The sequence below is a fragment of the Tetrao urogallus genome (assembly GCF_951394365.1).
Source record: "Tetrao urogallus genome assembly, chromosome: 7".
NCBI lineage: Eukaryota > Metazoa > Chordata > Aves > Galliformes > Phasianidae > Tetrao > Tetrao urogallus.
The window spans coordinates 46,619,846-46,629,366 of NC_136820.1; the positions used below are offsets into that span (position 1 = coordinate 46,619,846).

Below are 9,521 nucleotides of genomic sequence, written 5' to 3' on the forward strand. Positions count from 1 at the left end.
CTTTGCTACAGGGGATGCTGATGGATGAGTGGAAAGGAAGAAGATGAGCCACACACAGCTGGGTAAGCTCAGAGATTTCAGCTGCCCATGCAGGATGGGTTTGAAACGCCTCTGCAATGGAAGATCTCTTTGGCCAAGTCATCGCAGAGCATAGCAGTCACAGATTTTGGCTACAACCTCTGGAGCAGCCAAGAGAACTTTGTCACTTTACACACCACATTACACACTCTGAGGGCAATCCAGGTTTCCAGTTCCCAGGAATAAAGATATAAACCACTCAGAGAGACTGCCCAAGAAATTGTTGAGACACACAGCAGAAATCAGGTAACAGCCAGGCTGCTGTCACCCCTTATCCCCAAATTCCGTCTGCTCTGAATGACTGTGTAATGAACCCACAGTTTTTCTTAAAGATACCCCCTCAGTCAAATCTGGTTTTGGATTGTCTCCAAAATGCTGTAGTTTAGATTCAGTGTTACGACTGACCAGGGTTTCTACCTGGGACCAATGAATACTGACAGCTTAGGACACAGCTGTCCACATCAAGCCAACATGTTGACCAGCCGTATATCATCGTCCAAAGTGAAAATACAAAGAAAGCTTTTCTGCTTCTCCTTCTGGCAGCAGCATGGGCTATCTAACCCTGAAGCCATAAGATGAGCAGCAAATTTGGTAAAAGGCACAAGGTTTGAGATGGGACAGGGAGATCACTCCCCAATCACCATCACGGGCAGAACAGACTCTGTGCTGGGAGAATAATATGAATTATTGCTTATTGTAACTAGAGCAGTGTGAGTTAAAAGCAAACTTAAACCGCTTTCCCCTGTGGCTCTGCTTGCAGAGGGCACCCTGCAGCCCCACCCGCTACCAAAACCTTGACACTTGAACCCAACCCAAATGGCAAATGGTGGCAAAGTGCATCCCAGAAGAATCCGGTATATCATTTCAGTGGGGGAACATGCTGGTTGAAGTGCTTGTTTTATCACATCTGATTAGGTGTTTAGTGCTCATACAGTTTAAACATTAATATTGCACTATTTAAGTGACATGCTCCACAGTAGCCTGGCCACAGAGGTAGTCACCATGGTCGAGTTTGGGGATTTGATAAGAGCTGCGAGGGAGTTTGGCCTCTATCAGAAACTGGTGGTGCTGTGGATCTCCCTCCCACTGCTTCTTATTCCTTTCCAAATGGTTGGGCAAGTGTTCATGGTTGTGGACGTACCTCATTACTGCAACACGGACTGGATCCGTGCTGTTGGCCCCAACCTGACTGAGGAAGAGCAGCTGAACCTCACCCTGCCCCGGGATGCGAATGGGGACTACGAGCAGTGCATCATGTACTCGCCGGTGGACTGGGACCTCAACTCCATCGTGGCATACAGCCTGAATGCCACGGAGAAGTGCAGCAATGGCTGGGTGTACCCCACAGCAGAGCAGCCATCCCTGCTCACCGAGGTCTGTATGTCCTTGTGATGCTTTGGGGATGCGGGATGGGATGGGATGGGATGGGAGAATCCTGAGGTGTAAGTTGGTTCAAGGAAAAGTCACGGTGCTCACCACACATCTTCTTTTCAGCACCCTGGTATCTTGCCATATATGTTGCATGGAGGGACATTTTCAATCTCCCTGCCAGTTTTTGCTGTCCTTCTGCCTGATTCTCCTTACATTTCCAACCCCATGAAAAATATTTCCCTTCCCAGAGCTTTACTTGTAGTTGAGTTTTTTGGGGCCTCCAGAGACTTCAGGGCTTGGGCAAGATGTCCTATGGGCCATGAAGATGACAATGGGCTCTGCCTACTGATATCCCCAACTTCTCCCACTCTGAACCTCTGTTCACTCTTCCTCATTTCTCTCTTCCTTCTTCCTCACTCCCAGCTCCAGCGTTTTCTCACAAGTACCTTCCACTGAGCTCTCTGCTGCTCTCCTGTCTTCCTCCCCTCCTCCTGCCCCAACCTGTCCCGCCCTTGCAGCCAGGGAAGCAAGGTGCTGAGACTCCTGTCCCAAGGTCCTACTTCAAGCATAACATCCCAGCTGGGAGGTTCCTTTGGAATGTCTATGCTGGAGGGAGTCCTGCATGTCCCAAAGCTGTGGGCATCGTTGAGTTCCCAATGGATCTGCTCCATATTCAACCTGTGCAGTTCACGTAGACATTCATACCTTTACGAGTGGGATCTCTGCTCCCATGGGCTACAGCCAGATCGTGTGTGCACAGTTCCCGTGTCTGCCTGGAACCAGAAGCACTGCCCAGCCGTAGAAACTTGGACTGCTCAAAAGCAAAAGCCTCTCTTTCCTTCCTCCAGTTTGACCTTGTGTGTGACAGGAAGGACCTGAGTGGCATCTCCCAGTCTATCTACATGGTGGGGCTTCTCATAGGAGCTATCATCTTTGGACCACTCAGTGACAGGTGAGGAGACACAAATACCTACCTAGAGTAATTGCCTGGCACCCAAAAACATGCCTCATTGAAATTCATGATGCCCATGCACTCACTAATGAATGATGAATGAAGAAATACCCCCTCCACAGAGCTCAGTCCCTTGCCTGAGCTAGAGCATCTCAGTGGTCCATAGATACCTGAGAGGTAATGGAAGATACAGCCTGATGGAGGTGGGAGGGTCAATCGGCAATCATGATTCCTGTCCCAGTTGACATCTCAGCTACACAGGGATTCCACAGACCTACATTTGGGCACCTGCAGCTGCTAACCAGAGCATGTGTGCTTCCTTCTCGTGGCTCTGCTCTGCTTAGGGTGACCCTGGCCAAAGTCCTAAGGCTGTGGGAGCCCAGAGCCATACAGAGATCGTGGAAGGGAGAAAGGTACCGTATGTGTACAGAGTATTCAGAGTTGAACCTGTTTCAGCTTCAGTCTGTTCCTCTTTGCACTCAGCAGATGTGGCGTGGAGGCCTTCCTAGGGCTTGGTACTTTGGAAGTGACTTTAACCTTTGCTGGCACCACATCTGGTCAGAAGTGGCAAGGCTCTTTTTCCTGTCTGCCCCTTCCTGGGTCGAGGAGCTTTGTTCACATGGATCCCAAATCAGTGTGTATCCCTCTGGGCTCTTCCCCATACCCATGGAGTCTCTTCAGATGCCAACTATGCCTTCCTCCTTCTTCCACAGGATCGGCCGCCGGCCAGTCCTTCTGATCTGCCTTCTCGGCCAGAGTTTATTCGGTGTAGCAATTGCCTTTTTGCCCAATTTCACTCTATACATTATCTTCAGATGTATCATGGCGACTGCAGCGTCAGGAATTCTGATTACTACCTTGCCCTTAGGTGAGTAGGCTGCCCTGGATGTGAGGAAAATTGATGAGGGCCCTCAAAGACGCAATGCAAAAAGGGACATAAATGATAGTCCTGGACATTTTAAAGGCAACCCTCTTAAACAAAAGCTCTGTGACAGACCTGGTCCTCCTCCAGCAGGAACAAGACCTATATGAGCCAATCCCCAGGACAGAGTATAGAGAAAGAGGCGTGGGGGGGTTCATTACAGGGACTGTGCTGACAGCCCAGAAGATGCTGTGAGCCCTTGACAGGGACGTGCAGTGTCTTCATTGCGTGAGGCCATTTCTAACATGTCAGTGACAATGTCCCGGAGGTCTGACTGCCAGCCTCCAGACTCCCGTAGAGCTCATCCCTGAGAGAGACACACTGCTTGAATGAGGAGAAATCATTCACAACGATGACACTGAATCTTCATTATTCTTTCCAGCTACAGAATGGGTTGGTGTCTCCTATCGACCAACAGCAGTGCTTGTTTCTCACTGCTTTTTAGCTGCTGGACAACTGGTCTTGGCTGGCTTGAGTTATGGTATTCGTAACTGGAGGTTGCTGCAAATAGCAGGGTCAGCTCCTGTGTTTGCCCTTTTCTTCTACTACTGGTAAGTGGCAGGTGGGCAGTGAGTTCCCTGCAAACATGACAGGTGCTGACATCATGCCCGCTGCTGGTGGTAAGGGGACAGGCTATGAGGAAGCTGAGCAGGTCACAGTGCTGTTTTCTGCTCTCACCTCCTTGGCAGGGTGCTACCAGAGTCAGCTCGCTGGCTGGTGACAAAAGGCAAAATAGAAGAAGCTAAGAAGTACCTTAAGAAGGCAGCATCCATCAACAAACGCACCATTCCTCCAGAAATGCTGGACCAGGTACAGCAGTGACATGCCTTGCACACCCCACAGACCTGCCTCTGTGCTTGCAGCCCTGGGGCAGCAGGATTAAGCCAGTAAATAAAGACCTGGCAAGATGCTGGTGTTTCCAGTTCAGAAAAGAGCTGTAGAAGATTTGGGGTCATCGGGCAAAGAGCTTTCCATGCATTGAGGGACCGTTTAATGATGGGTGATGCATAACTCTAGCTTAAATTGACATGAGACGTGGTCAGGGAGGAGGGGCCTCTTCTGCTGAGGCTCAGCCTGCAGCATTGCCAGAGTTCACCGTGGGAAGAAGAAAGGAGGAACCCAAATGCTCCCCTTACTTTTCTGCAGTAAAAACTTCACCAGTGTTGAGGGTGAGCATGAATCCTTGCTCTGTGGTTTTCCATGCCTAAATATCCTAAGAGGGGGTTACCCACCTTTCCGATCCGCGCACTGTACACTGCCAAAATGTTCGTCCCAAGGAACCCCTCTGATTCCAAACTCTAGCTCAGGACACCCAGTCCCCAGGCACAAGAGCCCAGCCCCACTGGGCTGCCGTCCTTCCCAATACAGCTGTGGTCTCCTCCATGTCCTGCTGGGGTTGTCTTTTGTCTTCTGCTGGAGAAAGAGCTAGCCATGGGTTTCCTTTGTCTGCTCTGACTCTGGCTTTCTGATTGTTGAAGCTGAAGTGTGAGACCCAGACCAAGCCTGGAAGCATTCTGGATCTCCTTCGGAAGAAGCACCTCCTGAGGATGACTTTAATCATGATGTGTGCCTGGTAAGTCACCACCTGGTTCTTTCTCTCCTAACTTCCATGTGAAGAGAAGAATGCACCGAGGGTTTTTCACAAATGTAAATTCACTTCACAATTTTGGGGGACATGGGATCATAGAATCAGTAAGGTAGGTAAGATCATCAAGTCCAACCATCAACCCATGCCTCTGACCAGCTGTGAATCATTAACTGTGTCCTACAGAACTGTCACAGGTGTTGACCAGAATTAACATTGAGATTCCTGGAAATTTAAACAAATAACTGCTTGTCTTCTAACTAACCTACATTTTTAAAGAAAAAAAATCCATGGAAACTCAGCTGATTACCTACTCTGTTCCATTGAATTTCAGGTTTATGGATAGTCTAGTCTACTATGGACTGAGCCTTAATGTGACAGGCTTTGGCCTCGACATCTATCTGACACAATTTGCTTTTGGAGTAGTGGAATTGCCCGCTCGTATTTGCTGCATTTACCTGCTACAGTGGTTTGGGAGGAAAAAAGTCCAAGCTGTTCTTCTGCTGTTGGCTGGCTTGATGTGTCTCATCATTGTTGGCATCCCTGAAGGTGAACAAAACTCTTCCCAACTCAAGGGAGAGGCCCAACTCTTTTTAATTTCTTTCACAACCTGGCCCCCCCACACCTGTTCCTAACTATAGGTCCCCCACACTGTGTACCTTTACCCCTGCCCCTGTTGTTATTCGGGTGATGCAAGTAAGGCGGGTTTGTGGCATGCTTTCAAGCTATTGAATCATAGATTCATAGAATCATACAGGTTGCAAAGACCACTAAGATCATCTGGTCCCACCATCAACCCATGCCTGTGACTGCTCTACACCATGTCCCTCAGTGCCACATCTCAATGTTTCTTCAATACCTCCTGGGCAGCCTGTTCCAATGCATTAGCACTCTTTCCAAGAAGAAATTTTACCGAATTTCCATCCTGAACCTCCCCTGGTGCAACTTGAGACCGCTTCCTCTTGTCTTACTGCTAATTACCATATCTATTATATGTGACATTTTCAAATGAGCATTCCCCAGCGACTTGCAGTGCCTTAGTTAGGAAATGAACAAGGCCTGCGAAGAAATATGGGTTTCCTTTGCTAGTTGTGCAGTGGGTATTTTCTGAAAAGGATATGCTAGGAGAGGTATCCAATACCTTAGGTGGCAGACCTGCTTGGAAAGTCCATCAGAATCACACAATCATGGAATTGTTTGAGCTGGAGGGACCTTTAGAAACCATCTCGTCCAACTCCACTGTAGTGAACAGGGACATCTACTGCTTGATCAGAGCCCCATGCAGCCTGACCTTGAATGTCTGCAAGGACAGGGCATCCACTGCCTCTTTCAGCAGCCCGTGCCAGTGCCTCACAACCGTTATTGTAAAAGACTTCTTCATTATCACCAGTCTGTATAAGCTATATCTCCCCTCATTTAGTTTGAAAATATTCCTACACGTCCTACCACAACAGCCCCTGCTAAAGAGGGCTGTCTCCAAAAATCCTACTGCAGAGACCCAAGGTCCTGCAGAACCTTCTCTGTGGGCATCCCAGCAGCCATCACTTCTCTTTCCCACAGACCAGGCCGTGGCAATCACCGTCCTAGCAGTCATTGGCAAGTTTGCTGCGTGTGCCTCCTTCTCCACCTCCTATATCTACTCTGCAGAGCTCTTCCCCACCGTCATCAGGTGAGATTCCCCCATACCTTATGGTTTCCCATGACGGTGGGAGCACACAGGGATGCACACTGCAACCCGGGTGCTGGTGGTGAAGGGGCAGGAAGGAGGCACCATGACGTAGCCACCACGATGTCTAGCACCTCCTAATGGTGTAGTGCTGGTCTTCTGTAGGCCTGAGACCAGCCTACAGCTTTCACTTTGCCCTTCATCCCACAGGCAGAGCGGCGTGGGACTGTGCTCAATGGCAGCACGCATGGCAGGGATCATCGCCCCGCTGATCCTCATCCTGGAGCAGTACCACAGTGCCATCCCCATGGCTGTCTACGGCAGTGCCACCGTGCTGGGGGGCTGCTCTGCTTCCTGCTGCCTGAGACCCGCGGGGTTGAACTGCCAGATGACACGGTGACAGATAACCACCAAAGGAAGTGAGTGCTTGGAGCTCTAGATTTAAAGCAAAAAAAATCCAAACGTGAAAATCTTAGGACATGATTTCTTCCTCTCTCCTTCATGTCTCCAGAAGCAAATTGCAGACCCTGTCCAAGACAAACAGTGAAGAGAAAGAAATAAACTCAGAGAAAGATATCTAAAGATGCTTGGAAAGGAAGGGATGAACAGACAAGCAGATACTAAAGGTCTACTCTAACTGAATCTGATTTTAAAGAAGAAAAATGAGGCACTGCTGTCTGGAAACTGGTCTTGCAGATGATCAACAAACTCACCACTCACAGTCAGAGGGAGAGGAGATCTGTGTCACCGTGTTTGGAAAAGTCGCGCGTGGGACTGTTCTTGAGAGCCAGTCTGCTGTGCCTGGCTGTGCGAGTCCTCCCTGACGTGTTTCCCAGTCCCTTGCAAACTGGTACCCATGGAACCATCCCTGTTGTGACTTACAGCAATCAAGAACTGCCAGCAGAGCAGCATTACTGGGCAAGCGAGCGCCGGGCTGCGTCCCTCCTGCACTGAGCGCTGGGGCCGTCAGCCTTGGCGGCGGTCCGAGCCTCCGTGTCTGATCAGGATGTCACCACAACCCTGTCTCACGTACTTAGGCCTTCTTTCTATGTGGAGTTGAATTGGAATTTCTACAGGAATAACATAAATTATACTGGGAGTTTGATAAGAGGCGCTTGTAATGCAATATGTGAAGAATAAATGGTGTTGATTTCTTCTTTTCTTTCCTACAGTTTCACAGTTGGCCTTTGTAACTGCTGTTGGCTCTGGAGTGTTTTCTACACAGCAATTGTAAGCCTGTAATGTAACACACAGACTGAAACGTGTTTGGTTTCCCTCAGCCAGCAACAGAGTTTTCAAGCAGAACGAGTGGGTTCAACTAGGACATTTTTTATTTCTGAGCCTTCTGATGAACAATCTGCCCAGAGCCACATCCAGCCTGGCCTTGAATGCCTGCAGGGATGGGGCATCCACAACCTGCTTGGGCAACCTGTTCCACTGTGATTTTGTCCCTACCTCTCCCAGAGCCTTCCCACTCCCTCCGCTTGGATATGGGGTCATCCTGTTTCCCTTACTTAGCCCTTCAGATCACCTCAGGCACTTTTTACCTTTTGCCCATGACCTCACTATCATGGGAGGCCACAACATTCCACTACATGGATGCAAAAGTGTGCTGTATTCACAGAAGCTATTCTAACTTGAATTTGCTCTATCAGCTCCATTTGTTACTGTGCAGGACAACACGTAGACCAGCTAACAACGACATTAAACACAGCAATACCATTGGACAGTTTCCAAGTCCTGATGAGCTGTGCAAAACATCGTCAGTCAAACTGCTCAGGTGCTCCTCAGCCAAGAACGACACATCAGTGGTCTTCACACCAACCGGGTGCAGTTTTCTGGGGAAAAGCAGACAAAATGGATCTGCAGCTTATGAGAGGGACAAAGGAGATGGACAGAGAAGTACATCAAGTGTGCCTGGACAGCTTTAGTTATGAAGTGAACTGAAACAGACTGTCTCATAGAAGACTTCATTGAAGGTGATGCCATGATTCACTCCATAACTGTGCGCTTTATTCCAAGCTCTTCTCTCAACTTCCACTTTCATCCCCGTATTTTCCATAACAGCCTGACAGAGGCAGCTGCCAGCCTCTGCAAAGGAAAGAGTTCTCAATCAAAGGACGGATCAACTCCATCTTCAGACCCACTGAACAAGAGCATCTCAGCCACAACTTATCCAATCCCCTGACCAGCAGTGCTGCAGAGAGGTAACACCAGAGCCAGTCTCTCCTGGTGGGACACTGCTGCATGTCACTGATTTTATTAGAATGTTGTCTTCAGCAAACCACACACCTGTGGGATACTTTGTTCCAAGGAAAACATGTAGGTACGATGAAGAAGAAATAACGCCTCATCTGAAAATTTCTCAGCATCACCAGAAAGAAAGAAACCTTTCAGCAGTGTGCAGTCAAAGCTTTTGCACCACCACTGTAGAACTTTCTGGGCTTCATCATTTAAATATAGATGGGTATAGCAAGGGGAAGCGGAAGGGGAAGGGAACAGGAACGGGAAGGGAAGGGGGAAGGGAAAGGGGAAATGGAAGCAGAAGCAAGAGCGGAAGCGGAAGGGGAGGTGTCCTTGCTCACCATTTCCTGTTTCTTCTATCATATCCTCTTTTTTTCCTCAGCTGATTATCTCAAATCTTAAAAAGGGATAAAACTTAAAGGAGCATTTTTAAAAAAGGGTGAGAAAACCATGCTAGACAGTCCAGAGAAATCCCTCTAGCAAGGTGAGATGGTTTTCAGTGCTGCATCTGCGCTGCCTTTCCCCTCACTGAATACAGTATTCCTTTGCTGTGCTCTGGCAGGTGTCTCACTTCACAGTCTCATGTTCTTGGAGATGGGACAGGAAAGGGAGAGGGAAAATATCACATCTATTCTGGCTTCTGATTTCTTTCTTTTGGCCTTAAACTAAAAGCACTTTCTCCAGCGAGAGCACTGTTGAACGT

At 48.7% G+C, this 9,521-nt stretch overlaps 1 protein-coding gene across 1 annotated transcript; it reads left to right on the forward strand.

The window, feature by feature from the left end:
- Positions 1–1,080: 1,080 nt before the first annotated feature.
- On the forward strand, positions 1,081–6,997 carry LOC306948510 (solute carrier family 22 member 13-like; the record flags this gene model as incomplete). The annotated part of the gene is given in 10 exon segments (XM_079538149.1): positions 1,081–1,452; positions 2,298–2,401; positions 3,115–3,269; positions 3,706–3,874; positions 4,013–4,133; positions 4,802–4,896; positions 5,243–5,457; positions 6,469–6,577; positions 6,785–6,906; positions 6,909–6,997. Coding segments are annotated over 10 exon segments (1,551 nt in total).
- Between the last annotated feature and the right edge of the window lie 2,524 nt (positions 6,998–9,521).